The sequence below is a fragment of the Onychostruthus taczanowskii genome, unplaced genomic scaffold, assembly GCF_017590055.1.
Source record: "Onychostruthus taczanowskii isolate IOZ18803 unplaced genomic scaffold, ASM1759005v1 scaffold53, whole genome shotgun sequence".
Lineage (NCBI taxonomy): Eukaryota > Metazoa > Chordata > Aves > Passeriformes > Passeridae > Onychostruthus > Onychostruthus taczanowskii.
In genome coordinates this window covers 2,259,827-2,276,008 of record NW_024502902.1, presented here as the reverse complement: position 1 = coordinate 2,276,008, position 16,182 = coordinate 2,259,827, and the positions used below count along the sequence as shown (strand labels likewise).

At 44.7% G+C, this 16,182-nt stretch overlaps 1 protein-coding gene across 1 annotated transcript; it reads left to right on the top strand.

Annotated features, from left to right (window-relative positions):
- The first annotated feature begins 2,596 nt into the window (after positions 1-2,596).
- On the top strand, positions 2,597-15,585 carry GRAP2 (GRB2 related adaptor protein 2). The gene is made up of 7 exons (XM_041416785.1): positions 2,597-2,674; positions 5,699-5,790; positions 8,018-8,137; positions 9,856-10,024; positions 11,636-11,767; positions 13,111-13,230; positions 15,406-15,585. The coding sequence occupies exons 1-7, from the start codon at positions 2,597-2,599 to the stop codon at positions 15,583-15,585; spliced, it is 891 nt and encodes a 296-aa protein (XP_041272719.1).
- The last annotated feature ends 597 nt before the right edge of the window (positions 15,586-16,182 follow it).

Sequence of the window (16,182 nt, the reverse complement as noted above, 5' to 3'; positions counted from 1 at the left end):
CTGAAATAATTCTCCTTTAGTCTTCAATTGTCTTCCATGAAAGACTATCATTGTTTAACCAGTTCCCTTAAGGGTTAATTCCCCTCCAGTTTAATAGCCCATGCTCTGTTAGCACACAACGGAGCTGACACTGCCTGTGGAGGGCTACAGGCTGAAGCTCCAAAAATATCTGTGCAAGAATAGAGGACAGTTCTCAAATCAGGCCCAAGCTGCACCTGCAGGGTTACACCAATGTCTTGGATTAAGAGTAAGACAGCGGCTGACCCTAATCTGCAAAAAGTATGAAAAGTAAGAATTAAAGAGCATTAGTAGGTCAACAGGGAGAATAGGGGGTGAAAATGTTTGGAGTAGGTGGAAAGCTGAAGCCTGAGAGCAAAGCACCGATGTGCCTTAGGGTGTTAGGGCTCAGCACTGCTGTGTGTTGGAAGCCCAAGGCAGCAGGCGGGAGGAGCAGGAGTAGGGCAGATCTCAGCTGAGCTACTACTCAGACCTACCTGGGAGCCCCTGGCACTGAAACAACCCCAATTACTCTAGAACAGATCCATGCTGAATAAGCAGAACTCTCTGTGGACTGCCAAAAAATTTGCCTTGGTGCTTCATAGCTCTCGTCAGTCACATGGATATAAATTCACCTATAAGCAGCAAAAAAGACAGTGCTAACATAATCCACTAGGAAGCACATCAATATATTTTTTTTAGTTAGAAGTGATCGTAACAAATCTCAACTCTCAGGACTGATATCCAGTGATGTTATCGTCCCTCTTGTGAATCACTTTTTTCAGGGATCTTTACTCAAGTGCAAAGGGACTCTGCAAGCAGGAAATAGACAGTTTAGTCAATAAATAACTGCTGTACACAGTTAACACACACAGAACCTAGTTCAGACTTAAGGAAATACTAGGCTGCACGTTACCATACTCCTCACCTGTGTAAAGGTACCTAAAGATTCTTTGCAGGTCTCAGTCAGAAATGAAGAGTCACCCTCCATGGTTGCCATCTGCCACCAGCTAGGTCAGGCCTGGTGGCACTGACAACTCAGCTCAGTGACCCAAATGATTCATGACAGGTACTCAGCTAGAATGACTATCACAACTGAACTATGGGTTTGTTTTTCCTCTGACAATTTATATCTTCCCATGTTGGTGGTTTTCCTCTGGAATCTCTGGGCTAATGCTGGTGCAGTCCTGGAGCTTTTGCCCTGCAGGCTTTCTCCCAGCTCATTCTCAGCAGTTTAAGCTGAGCTGTATCAGAGCTGGGCCCTGGATTCTGCTTACACAGCTAGATAAATCCCTGGGTTGTGTGTCAGAGGAGGAACATTACAGCATGTGTTGCCGAGAAGGAGGGCTACAGCAGTCTTTTGATTTTTGAAGTGGCAAAATTCTGGAGCTTGCTCAGTATCAACACTTTATATTTTGGGGATCTTGTGTCAGTTCTACTTGATAAGAAATATCTAACTCTAATTAGTGTTTCTCATTTGTTTGTACAGTGTCTTTCTAGAGCTTTCTGGTTAAGAATGTTTTGGATCAGACAAACTGGCACTTCCTCTCAAGCCATAAAGACTGGATGTTTTTGTGAGAATTGAGATTGGGTAGTGGAACCTGTGGCCTCAGGATCTTCGTTCCCAGACAAACCTAGCTTAGAAATCACAAAAATTACCTCTATACTGCAGCTGTCTGATGGTCTTCAGAAGCTGTGCTGCAAGTACATCTGCCAGCAGCGCTCTTGTTTAAGGTGGCACTGCCTGGCTATTTCTTGGCTTGTCAGTGGCAGCCTTGCCACTGGGCTGTGGGGTACCTGACCCAGCCATGGGAAATTGGTAACTCTTGATTATAAAAATGGTCCTGCTGGGGTACATCCGAGTTACGTGAGCAGGAAGTGGTGAAGGAGCAAAGCCCATCTTGCCACTTCCCCTGCCACATTGCTCTGGTGCCAAAAAGCAGGCTTTGGTTCGCAGGCTGGCTGATACATTTCAGGCTCCTGGGTTACCGACACTGAGGTAGGCTAACTCTCTGCCACCTTCAAAATAGGGAATACAGCCTTTCTGCAAACAGTGTTTTCCTACCTGAAAGTTGTGGTCATCCATGTTAAGCCATCACAAATAAAAGACTCTTTGAACCTTCCATATTGTGGCCGGTGTCCAAAAAATATATTTATTGCAGCCCTGTTTGTTTTGTCTGCAATTTGACTCACTCTTGAGGCAAAGAGTAAGTCACTGTAGGGGGCAAATGCATTTTTTTGTTGCAGGACAGAGTCACTTGTTTTATTGGGAACTGTGACAGAGTTGGTCTACACGTGTTTTTCCCATGAGATTGCTCTAGAGAAAGAGATCTGTTGGAGTAAGCATACACTATTGGTTATTTGTACTTCTGACTTCAGCTACTGACAGCCTCAGTCATGCCCTCTCTTCCACCTGCTCATGTCTTTCCAAGTCTAGTAACTAATGGCTGTCCATAGGTGGTGAGTGCTTCTCCACATACAAATCCCAGCACTGCCTGTCAGCTTTCCAGAGGCTGGACTCCACAATCCCAGTAGCTCATAGGTGCTGACAGACATCTGACATTACCTCTTCCAGATTTGCTTTCCCTCAGGACACGGTATGGAAGCCATTGCCAAGTTTGATTTCACGGCTTCAGGAGAAGACGAGTTGAGCTTCCAGGCTGGGGATGTGTTGAAGGTAAGTACAGTCCCCAGCTTGACTAAACAGCGTCTCTGAGATTGCTTCCAGAGCTTTCTTGTGCTTCCATTTGCCTTGGCAAAACAGATGAAGACACATCTATAAACTAGGATAAAAATGCAGGATAATCCTCTCCCATAGGGTTTGCAATAGGACAACAATTCCCAGGTTGCTTGAGTCTGTGGCCACTTTTCTTGATTTTATGTCCATGAACTGTGGATTTAGTTGCCCTGCAGTCCTCCAGTAATCAGCAGGAAAGAGTATGTACCTTTGCTGGGGCACAGATCAAGATCTTTGGTGACAGATTTTGAGGGTCCTGACTGTTTTCATTGAGCAGGTGAACTATCCCCAGTGACTACGTTATGCTGACTATGTCTAAACGCAGGCAGGACCAGTTCTGTCCAGTGGGTTTGCTGTCTTCCTTATTTCCAGTCTTCGAACTGTTTAAAAGATAACTCATCCATTCTAGAATTTATATCTAACTTTTCACTGTTAGTAATTCTTGTTAGATGCTGCAGGGATCTTAGGCAATTGGAAATAGAAGAGGAAAATCCCATGAGACAGACTGTTATACACATAGTGGAATAGTTTAAGACGTCCTGGTTTAATAACATTATACACACCCTTGCAGGAATTTAACAATGGGGCAGTGGCAGAAGTAGAGTTCATCATATACAATACAGAGCTTCTGGAAGTCTCTAAAGTTGATTTGTATGTGTTATGATAGAACAATTCTTTTTAACCTTACCAAAGTCCTACAGATGAAGCCACATTAAGTTTCACTCTAATTATTTATCCACTTCTCAGCCCCAGATGCTGTGTTTCCATTGCAAATGCCTGAGTATTACCCCTCTCTCAGTCCTTAGCTCCTTTACTGTCCAAAGGGATGATGTACAACGATAGGATGTACAGCCCTGTTTGGCGAGAAGCCTTTGCTACCTCTCTGTGCAGTCACAGATATTCCAGCTAATAATCAGATATTGAGTCTCAGCTTTGGCTTTTCCATCACCACCATTTTTTATTTTATTGGCCTTTTCATTCTTGGCATTTAGACAAAGCTGATAGCATCCAGAGCTCAGAACCTGTGAGAAGGTTCTGGAGAAATCACTGCCTCTCTTCAGCACAGATAAACACTCTTATTCTTCCCCAGTGAGTCCCTACTATCACGTAATCTTTACTGATGCCTTTTTTCTCAGGAGACTTCCATCAAGTCCCTGCTGGGGTGATGGTGTTGGCCAGATCACTTTTCTTTCTGTTCCTCAGTTTCCCTTCCTATAGAATCTTTATAAGCTAGAGTTTCCTTTCCAAGTATGCTGGAATCTCCTGATAAAAAGTGTCAACACTACACACCAGTTTTATTATTATTAGTTGTCATAGAGAATTCACTACCAGAAAAATCAAACTGCCTCTTGCTTTAATGTCCCTGAGGTGAACAAAACAACACCTTAGCCTCCCAAGCCGTAGTAGCAGTAAATCAGCCTGAGTAACAGCTCTGTTCTGGCACAGGCACACACACATTCCTACCCCATCATGAGCCCCCTCGTGCTGCCTGCAACAACCTGCTGATTTATGAAGGAGATAAGGTGGAGTATTGATGTAGCGATTACAAAACAGGAAACATGAGGCCCTCAGCCAGTAGTGACAGGAGGAAATTCACCCTCTTACCCCCCCTACATCCTTCTCTGAGAGGATGACACACTGAGAGAAACGTGCCAGCTCTGCAGTGGCAAACAGCTGCTGGGTTCTTCTGGAAACCTCACTTCCAAGAGAGCATGAGCAGGAAGTGGCTATCATCCCCCGTGTTTGGCCACAGCAGTGACAAAAGATCCTTAACCCAGTACCCAGGCATGAGGACAGCAGTGACTATACAAGTAGGGAATTCACAGCTTTCTGTTCCTTAACTTTTCTGAATCGAAATGTTTGAAAAAGGCCTACGTGGCAGGGAAGGCAATGAAGAATTGACTCCAGAGACAGTAACATCCTGTTGCCAATTCAAAGCAGTTAAAATGTGCCTTAGGCTCCCAAAACCATGAGACTGGCTCACAAAGTATTATTACTGTTAACAATAGATTTTAAATTAAGTCTTTTCCACTGGCTTTTTCCTTTTAAAACTGTCATGGCTCATGCTTTTAGGTTCCTCTCCAAAACCAGAAAGAGCAGAAACATGGTCTATTTCATACAGCAGAATCCTGTCCCAGGAGCTGGAATGTCAAACAAAACACCAAAGACCACAACATCTGCAGTAAAATCCCAATGTGGTTGTATTCCTGTCCTCTCTCCTCTAGCTTAGGGCTGTATCTTGGGCCACCAGCCAGGCTGTCATGAATTTGGGCCCTCCCTGGTCAGCAGTGATGTTTCCTTGGACCAATACAGTCAACGTTAATGTGAGCACACTTAATGTGAAGCTGCTCCAGTGGGTGATGTGGACTCACTTCTAGCTATCCCACGATCTCCTAAGTGTAACAGTGTCTTGAAAACACTTTTTACCTCCTTCTTATATTTTATACCTTGGCAAAGCTCAGGGCAGCTGAAGACTTAACCCACTAAAGAATCTCTTGTGAAATGACATGGTAACATCTGTGCATCCATAACACACAGAGACACAGCTGCATATCCCTCCATACCCATATGTCAGAGGGGTTTTCACAGATATTTTCTTCTTCCCTTGTGAATCTGAGATGCTCCAGTACCAACTACAAAAGGCAGCACAGAGAAGAAATTAAACCCCTACTAAGTCTTTCAAAGCTGAATTTCTCCATTTCACAGGTGTCAGAGATACATGGATAGGCAGTCAGACAAAGGGGCAGAGTTAACAAGCCATCTCTCTAATTCTGCTTGGGCTTTTATTGCTTGCTTGCTCTGAAGTAGTCATCAGCCACTAACCTTGTTGCACCATGGGTGGGGAGAATACAATGTGTAACATTTTCTTTTATTCTTACAAGACGTTCTAGGTTTCTTCCTGAATCTTGGCTACTTTTGCCTGTCTCGGGAGACGCATTTATTCCATCCATTTCTCCATTGCAGGTTTTGAGCTCCCAGGAAGAGTGGTACAAGGCTGAGCTCAGAAGTCACGAGGGCTACGTTCCCAAGAACTTCATTGATTTCCATGTTCCCCCGTAAGTGTGACAGAAATGGTGTCACCACCACGGCACATTTCCACCGGGTGCTGTCAGGACCACGCACAGAGGACAGGACAGGAGAAGTGCTGGGCATAACATTCTACATTTTGGGCTGGCCGGGATTGCCACACATGCTACACACGGCTCTGCCAGCACAGCGTATATCTAGCCCAAAGCATCCTCTGCTCTTTCGGAGCTAAATGGATCTCGATGATCGCTGTCAGTCCCAAGTGACTCTTTTGTTACTGCTGCGCAGAGGGATGCTGGGATGTGCCAGGAATTGCATTTAGATGTCCTCAGAGAGAGGAAGAATAGTCATGATGTGAAGTCTTGGGAACAGAGACAGAGGCTAAGCACAAAAGGAAGAGCAAGAGATCTTTCTGAAAATTAATTATAAAAAAAAATGTCCGCCCCTTCGACTCTTAAGGACGCTGCCTCCCTTTTGCCAGCCTGCCGCCGCATTCCCTCCCCGCGGAGCGCTGTGAGTTCGTGTCGGTGCACTAGGGGTCAGTGCGATGCTGCGCCGCTGTGGCAGCTGGTGTTACTCTGTTCCTGACGGAGCAGACCTGCTCCCTGCCACACTCAAACACATCTGTCAGGGCACAGGCGTACCTGCATTTCTCTCTTCCCGCTGGGGAGGTGGAACTGCACTTTCAGAAAGGAGTGATGCGTGTTGGAATGCATGTTAAATGTGCTCTCCAGCCCTGTGCCATAAATATGACAGTGCATGGGATTTTTATGACCTTTCAGTTAGCAGAAATGCTCCCAGGAGCACCTCTCATTGTCCTCTTTTTTCAGAAGTGCTGCAGCATGTCGGGGGTGAACAAGCAGGGCATGCACCAAGCGCAGCGCTCATGGCTGTAACGCACTGGTGCCCTGAGCAGTCATACTGGGAGCACGCAGGGATTTTGAGGTTACAAGTAAGCGCCTCTGTCCCCTTTGGAGGTGGCACTTCCTGGCCTTTTTGGACATAAGCCGTCCTGCTTGGCTGAGCTGAAGGACATTATTCGTTTGCCATGCAAATACGGACTTGTACTTTTGGGCCTCAGGGGGTTGAGATCTTCCAGTCGGTTGTTCTTGTTCACTGTTTCACAGGGCTGTGCCATCACTCGGGAGCACTGGCAGCTTCTTTTTTCGCACAAATTTTTCTCGTGTTGCTTTCTCTGTGCAAGAGCTACGAAGAAATATTTTCACTTTGACACTTTTCTAAGCACCAGGTCTGCACTTTGAAGCAGTTCAGGCCAGATGACAAAACTAGACGTAGGGAAGAAAGCTGCCTCCTATTTTTGATGGATTGTTTTTGCCCATCTTTTTCGTGTTAAGTAATCATTGAGATTGGCTATCAAGGCTCATCTGATTTTTCTTTGCTAGTGATACATAGGTAAACTGTGATGATAATAAGGAATTCCAAAGCAGAAATTACAGATGTTAGGAATTTAACCGTCCTTAATCTTAATGCAATACAGGCAATTACATATTGGATGAAGTCAAAGCCTGCAGATTGTAGATCTTATTAGCTATGGAGTGGACACGTGCAAATGTATGCAATTTTGTGTTTCTCTACTGAAAAATTCCTACTGACATCATATTCTTTCACTATTTATGGTGACTTTCTCATTATTAGTCCAGTGCCTGAAGCTGTTGTTTGTTATGCCTGGCTAGATTTGTGTAAGTGTGCTTATGTATGCTGTGCTTCTGTGATTTTGTGATATTGCAACTCTTGCAGGAACCAATTTATTAGTAGTAAAACTTTCATGGCTTGCTTCTACTAAAAATTTATGTGTGTTCCATGCAATATATCCATCACAGCCCAGTAATTTTCAATCAGTTTGCCAAAAAGGAATTTGATGTATGTGTCTGAGAATTATGTGTGTATACATGTATACATACACATTTGTCATTTAAAATTTCTTTGACTAACACCTTATTGTACTGTGTCTGTAATTACAGTTTCGGCTGAGTGTTGCTTCTTAGCAGACCAAAGCTTACATTGTTCTCTTTGCATGTACATGCTTTTACTACTCAAAGAAAATGGTCTGCATCCATCAAACCCCTGTACCTCAGCATATACGTGGCCCCTGGGAGGAGCCATGTGGGCTCCTCTGATCCTTTTGTTTTCTTCCCTCCACCCTGCTTATTCACATTCTCCCTACCCTCAACTTTTTTATTCCTCACCTTAATTAACATCCTTATTCACATCTCCATGATTTTTCCCACTTGACAGCTGGTTTGATGAGAAGATATCCCGCCACGAAGCAGAGAACCTTCTCATGAGCAAAGGAGTCGGCTGCTTCATCGTCCGAGCCAGTCAGAACTCTCATGGAGACTTCTCCATCTCTGTCAGGTATCTGCTTCTAACAGCATATTCCTGCTTCTTCTCCTGTTTAATGGTGTCCCTAGCCTCCTCTCAAAAGGATTCCTAATGTCATGTAGGCTCGTGAGAAGTTTGCATGCTGCCAGTCACTGGTGGTGCTGCTGTGTTGTGAATGAGAACAAATTAGGCATCTGATTCCCAAATGTTTCTGCCTCTTTTCAAGTGACACAGTGAATGCCCCATTCCAAAGCTGCATCCCCTGGTGACCTCCTTCTTTGAAAGAGCTGCAGCAAAGCAGAATGGTACACGGAAAGTCTCCCACTGTGCTTAACATGTGTCTTCCATTTGTTTTAATTCCCTGACAGCTCTGGTTACCAAATCCAAGAATTCAGCTACTAGCTATGAAGAGATTACTATTACATTGTTAACTTATTTCCCACAGGTCACTAAACAGCCATTGGACAAGGACTGGTTTTTCATTGCTTGCAGCCCAGCTGCATTTCAGCAGCTTGCTGTAGCCCAGCACTTCTCAGTGCATTTGCTTCTAAGCAGAGCTCTTAAATGATGTTTGGTTTCCCAATTTTCAGTCAAATGGTTGATAACCAGTTTTAAATTAGCATCATGATTAACAAGTCATGATTAGTCTTTTCCAAGTAGTGCGTACTTGCTGATTCAGGCAGCTCAAAAAGTATCCAGGAGGAATGCAGGAAAACATTCTGGTTACATTTGCACCAATTAACACTAGCAAATCAAGTACAGTCAGGCTCTTTCTCTGGCCTGAAGTCGAGCAGTGAGGCAGAGGTCAGATCTGTATGGCTGCACCCTCTTCACCCCACCAAACACAAGAGCTGTATTCAAGCAGCTCCCTGTGAACAGTTCCTGGCCTGTTCTTTCTAACCATGGCCCAGCACTATCTAAGGGAGAGCTTTTCCATTTAAACCACAGCCATGCTAACACTCCAACAGCTTGGGGCTGTAGCAGTCAAGGGAAGCATTCAGTCCCTGCCTGTTCCCATTAAGTTTATTTGTGCAGATGTAGCCTCTGAGAAGAGCCTGGAGTTTTGGGCCCCTGGAGTTGCACAGAGCAAGGAGGTGGGTACCAAAGCCAGATCACATCTGGTGCAGAGAGGAATTATACACATCAGACAAGAGGTGAGAGGAGGGGAGGTACAGAGGGAATAAGGGACAGAAGGTTGAGATTGTTAATTTGGCTTGCAACAGCAACAGAAAATGTCTTTTTTTTTTCTTTTTGGATAGGGAGAATGACCTGTAGTAATGATGTTACACTAGATTTTATACCATCTTAAAGCTTAGTGTATGGCTTCACATGTCTCTGTCTGCATGTAGTGGTGATCCCCATGGTGTGCAAAGGTGTAATACAGGTCCTATAGTCAATGCAGACTGGATGTTAACAGGACCTGCAGAGGCTGTTGGGTAGGCAACAACTGCACTTTTTCACCCTGGAAGGTCCTGTGACCTTTATTTCAAAATAGAGGGTTTAAAACCCTATGCTTTGTTCTGATAGTGCTTTGTGACTGGGCAGCCCTGGGGCACTCTCTGTTTGTAAATCGATGAGTCTTTTGAAACAGAGCCACATCTGGGTCCAGTACACACAAGGACTGCCATTGCATGACTTTCGAGAAGTCTAGATTTAGCCAAGCAAGAAGTTTTGATACCCTTCTGGAAAAGACTTTTCCGAAAAAGGTAAAAGTGCGATCTGTTGATGATCTCTTTTCCATTGGGATCCAGGCATGAAGATGATGTGCAACACTTCAAAGTGATGAGGGATTCAAAGGGTAGCTATTACTTGTGGACAGAGAAATTCCACTCTCTAAACAAGCTGGTGAACTACTACAAGACAACTTCAATCTCCAGGCAGAAGCAGATCTTCCTAAGGGACAACAGCCAAGAAGAAAAGGTAAACACAAACTGTCCTTAGGATTCAGTCAGAAACCTTTCTCAGTCAGAAACCTTTCTGTGGAAGGAGTTCATCCCATGAGAATGTCTCAAGTAAGGAGGAGGACAGTCTGTCCCTGGAAACCCAACCACATAACCACACTGGTGGGGCCTGAGACACAGATTCTTAGTTTTTCGATTCTTTAATTTTTTGATTTAGAGGTGCTTTGCTAAACCTGTGCTAAAACCTCAGAGCTGATATTCTAAGATGCCAGGGGAATCAAGACTTACCTTACTGAAATGCCTAGATTTCCTAAGGGCAGGTACAGAGCTGACTGGTGGGTTGTGACTGAGAAGAATTTGAGTCTGGTTTCTTAGTATTGTATTCTTGCATGCACCCAGAGTGCAACTACACCTGCAAGTTTGTCTGCTCAGAAGAATTGTCCATCTTCTGCTACTGAGCAAACACAGTAAAAGGAATGTGGAGGAGCGGAGGGCAGAACCTGGAGAAGTTAACCTGGCTGTTAGGAACTGGAAAGTACTACCAAGAACACAGGAGATCTGGGAACAAGATATGCCTTCAGGGAAGGTATAGCCAATGTTTGAGAAGGCAGACAAACCCCAGTCCAATGAATGCCTGGTTTTGTGCCAGGGGAACAAGCAAATGACATAGCAGAGGCTGCTACACCTTGCACTCCCTGTACTGGGAGTGAACATGCCTGGTCACTGCAGCAACCAAAGTCCTGCTTTGCTGGGAAACGGACTGTGGTATTAAATTACCAGGATGTGCAAGTAGAGGCAAGGCAGAAAGTACATGACCTGCTGACTACAGCAGTAAAGTTTTATAGGCTGCATGTGGGTCATTCTTGCTGCCTCAAAATGAGAGATGATACATTTTCAGTCTGAAGAATGGGCCTGGGTTGTTGTCTCTTTCTAGACCACTTCCACAGAACTTTAAAAACACACTAGTAAAGTATTAAAATAGAGGCTCTGGGATCTGTAAGAGAGAGATCACAGTGATGAATCTCTGTGTCTGGGAAAGGAAAGAAAGACTGTATGCATGTATATCAGTATAACAACCAGTTTGGGCTGACTATGAGCAGGAAGGGAAAGATGCATTTGCTCCAAGATGCAGACAGGCAAATGAAAGAACAGAACTGAAGTTTGCTTTGGCAAACTCTCTGTATATTTGTTATGGTGATGGGCACAGCAGAGTATGTTTAGCACTCATCACAGTGGGGTTTCTGTTCACAATTAAAATTTTTAGATGCTACAGCCATATGATAAAATGATTATAATATATAGATTTTAGTGCAGAGACAAATGAATTCTAAGGGCAGTATTTCAAGAAAGAGCTTGGCTCCTGTGCTGATCCTCACATCAGCAGCCATATTTTCAGCCCAGCACTGCCCAGTACTACCCTGACTTCAGATAGAGAGTGGCTATGACAAAGATCTAAAATACAGGATTCCTGATTTGTTCTTCTGTTCACAGAGGTGGGGTCTTTTATGTGAAAGAGCCTCCAGAGTAGTGGACAGTGGTAGTGCTAAGTGTGCAATGATTGCACAGCTTTAGTCAAGGATGTGGTAGGAAGCAAAACCTGACCTCACTTTTGTGATCTTTCTTCCTTCAGGAGAGGCGTGGTGGGAGCCTGGAACGGGTAGGTCGGGAAGGATTCCACATGGGAGGAGCAGCTGGAGAAGATCATTCTTCTGTATCCAAGAGATATGTAGAGCATCCTGTTCCCATACTGCAGCAGCAACAGGTACTGCCAGAAACAAGGGGCTAGGACATCAAGCCCCAGCATATGAAACATTGGCTTTTACTGCTTGTTAGTGATTGAGCAGTCATTTTGTCAAAAATCTGCATCTCTCAGCTGTGCACACAAAAGAGAACTTGTTTCCTAGATGTTTCCTGCTTCTTCTCTCTATCTGCCTGGGCCAATTTGTGTTGGAATGACTAAGATGTGTGGTCATATGGCTCCTTTTCTTGATTTTGTCTCATTCTTCTTTGGCTAATTTGGCTACTAGATGTATCAGCCTGCTTCCTGTCCTTTACAGTATGGAGCATCCCAAGACAAGGTAAAGTAGTGAGTTCTCAGATACAGTCAGCTGCACCAGCACGACTGATGTTCCCCCAGCGTATGGGGCAGAGGAAGAGCAAGGAGTGGGCAGGACTGGGTCATAATAACTCCAGATTGGCTGAAGTCCCCTTGGCAAGCATGGTTTTTATCTGTGACTTAGAACAACCTCAGTTTTTCTCCAAAAGTCTCAGAGACCAAAAAAGCCCCTCTCAGACCATTTGTCCCAGCAGCTGTGAAACACAGCCAAGGAGAGTCAGCTTTCAACTCTTAAGAAGTAAAACCCAAAATAGAACAGTCTAAGCTGACCTCTTCCATGAGGGTCATTACTTGCAGAACTAGAGCACAGGGACTTTATTGGAAGCAGACATCTAAAATTATTAATGTGTGGGCTTGCCCCTGACTCCTTGCCCACTAACGACTCTTAAATCCCCTCATTTATACATCTCAAAATATATTTGTGTCGTGGTTTAATCTCAGCTGGCAACTAAGTACCATGCAGCCACTCAATCACTCCTCCTCCCCATGGTGGGAGTAGGGAAAGAATCAGGAAAAAGGAAAAACTCCGGTTGAGATAAGAACAGATTAATAATTGAAATAGAGTAAATAGTAGTAGTAATAATAATAATAATAATAATAGTTGTTATTATTATTTTATATTTAATTAAAAGGAAATAACAAAAAGAGAGAGAGAGGAATAAAACTCAAGAAAAAGAAGCGATGCACAATACAATTGCTCATCACCCACTGGCTGATGCCAGTCCCTTACCAGTTATTAGTCTCTTCTGGTCAATTTCCCTCAGTTTATTTACTGGGTATGATGTTCTAGAGTATGGAATATCCCTTTGGCCAGACACTGAGAAGTCCTCGATTTAGAGTGAGCCACTACTTAGCAACAACTGAAACATTAGTGTATTATCAGCAGTATTCACATACTAAATCCAAAACACAGCTATTACAAAGAAAATTAACTCTACTCCAGCCAAAACCACAACAACATGAATTTTCTGCTGCTGTTTTCTTTCTAGGAAAGATATGGTGGGAGTCTGGACAGGAAAGACATGATGCACAGACCAAGGGACCATGGCCAAGGAAGCGCAGGAGCTATGCAACGGAGACACACAGACCCACTGCACCAGCAGACACCCGTAGGTGATGTACCTGGAGGGCCTCATCTGCCCAAATCTGGGTCCCTTAGCAATGGCCAAGCAGTCTGGACAGTGTCACCTACATGGAGGTTGCATTAGAAGTAGTGTATTTTGCCTGCCAGTCCATGTCTTACAAGAGATTTCTGAGTCTCAAGATTCTATCCCAGCCACTTGAATCTGCTGCTGGGACACTCTGAGGGTAGGACTACAGTGTTATGTGAGCATAGTTCTGGTAACTGCTCTCAAGGTCAGTCTTATGCAGCCTCAGTGGGAGGGAATTTAGCATGAGCTCAGCAAAATAGGGACAATCCCCATCTGGGACATTGGAATGAGCACAAGCTCACCCATGGATTTTGATCAAGCACAAGACCAGTCCAGTGGAAGACATTTCTGAAAGCCTAATGATCTCCTCTAGTAGAACTTCATGTCCATTAATGCACAGGGCTTTCAATTATCTTTGCCACCACAGCCAGGCAGTGACTAATGTCAGTAGCTAAATGTGCAGTACATTTTTAAAGTTCTTTGGAGAGCAGCCTCATGATACTGTACCACTGTATCACTGTACTGTACCAGTGCTCCTCCTGTCTTGCAATACACTTGTAGTCGTACTGTCTCTTCCATTAATTTTTGCTGCAGTCCTGAGAAGGCCTGAGATCACCCTGCTCCACTTCTCTGTGCCTGGCACATCTCTCAGACCTCCTTTGCCGTGGAAGCAGGACTCACCTACCTGACACCCTTGGCTGTCAGAGCCTCTTAGCATGTGGGTGTGATCCAGATGTGTCTCTGCAGGCACCCCAGACCACTCCCCTGCGGGATCCAAACCTGGCACCTGACCTTCAGTCACCACCTGCTCTGCCAAGTCCCACTGTGTGAATGCCCACACAGAATGTGGTGTCTTTCTGTGATTCCACTGCCCGCTACAAAGCCTTTCCCCATCAGCTCAGTGTGACCTAAGGATGCTCCTCTTCCTTGAAGAAATGTCCAGCTTAGCCCATAACCAGGGAACCAAGGAAAGAAGGGAAGGACAGTGGACCTTTCTCAAGAATGAGCGTAAAAAATCAGATTGGATTAGGAGATTTGGAACAAGTTAAAAAATAGGGGCATACCCCTTTTCTTGGCAAAAGCCCCAAATCTTTATTGTAATCCAGCTTATAATACAATGGTTTTTATCTCTCAGAAGCTGTGGCAATGAATAACAACATGCTTTTGCCTGCCACATCCCATCAGTGATGTAGAAGCCACAAATCCAATTATAGGAAGTTCTATATGTCCACCCAAATAACTAGGGGCAAGGTCTAAGCGGGGCCCTGAATAGAAGATTTATCAAAATTTGTCTGCCTTCAAACAGTTCTCTCCATCTGTCCCTGCCAGATATACCTCCTAAATTATCCATGCCTGGTGGTATGGATGCCAGCAATTTCCCAGAAAGAAACCCAAGCTATGTCCTTTAAAATATGATTTCTGGCCAGAGTGGGAGATTGACTGCAAAGTCCTTTAGAAAAAATCTAACCATAGTGCACACCCCAGATAAACTGGTATACCCAAACAGACACTAAATCCTTTGGATCTCAGGGACCTGACCTTGGGGAGAGTCTGAAGAAGGTTTAACACCCTCCCTTGTGCCCCAAAGTGCCCGAAAGAGCAAGTATCCTTCTTTATCCTTCTTTACAATGTTCTCTACTCTTGCCTGTGTGCTGGCTCTCTCTCAAATGGCCAAGGACACATTTTCATATCTGTCCCAGCAGCAGGCCAGCTCCCTAGGGCCATTCCCTAATAGTTACAGCCCAGCAGGTCTCAGGTAGGACTCCTGTGCTCCCAAAACTGGCTTCAGATGTGCTGTCCTGGCTGCCCTTACAGGGCAGAGGCAGCAGAGCCATGAGAACACAATTTCCTAAGGAGCTGCTCTCAGTCTGACTTTTCACCTTATGGTGCAAATACCCACAAATACACTGAGGCTGCTGAGAAATCAAACACGGTCCCTCAGGTGTCCCAGTTAATTGGTCCCTCCTTCCTGGCATCTTGGCCACTTCCTGGTTTAATTGCAAGTTGGTCTAAAATTCAGCGCTGCTTGTCCTTGCTGAGTGAATGTATTTACTGGGTCTTTAGAGGGGTGACAAGATGATCTTTGAAAGTCCTGGCTCCTTGTTCCCTGCCTGTCTCTTCTCTCCTTTCCAGCGAACACTGTGGGTCCGTGCCTTGTACGACTTTGATGCTCTGGAGCACGATGAGCTGGGCTTCCGCAGTGGGGACATCTTAGAGGTCCTGGACAGCTCCAACCCATCCTGGTGGAAAGGACGCCTGCGTGGAGAACTGGGTCTCTTCCCTGCCAACTACGTCACACCGGTGCTGCTGTGAGGGCACAGTACGGCCCAGAGAGCTCTGCTGGAGCTGCTCTTCTGACGTGACAGGGACAGAGAAGAAGTGCATCTTCCCTTGCCACCAGGACATACATTGGGTTTTGTTTTGTCTTAATTTATTGGCAATTGATCTTTTGAAATGTTGGTATGAAAGAGAACCCTTTGAGGAAGAAATTTTTTAGCCCTTTTTTTTACAGTCATGAAGGGGAGGGAGCAAAAATCTTGGACTGTTCATTAAGATTTTGCTGGGTCCTCCCTGCACTGTCACCTCTTTGGCTAACTACTGATAAGCTCCTGCAATTAGGTTTATTCTGTGGAAATGCCCCTCAGGAAGGTCAGGCTTCAGGTTAACTTCAGGTTCAGTATTCAGGTAGCCCTATCCCTTCATTTTGGATAGGGTACCAGTCATAGTCTCTTCAGGCTCCATTCCAGCTTTCTGTCAGAGGCAGGAGGGACACCCATGTGAATTAAATGGTCCTTGGAAACCACATTAATCCTTCAGGTAGGGCTTTAGGTTGAGGTTTAGACAATCTAGGCTTTTCTTAATAGTTTCTGGCTTTCTTCTAGTTCAACTGTTTTCTTAATAGTTTCTGGC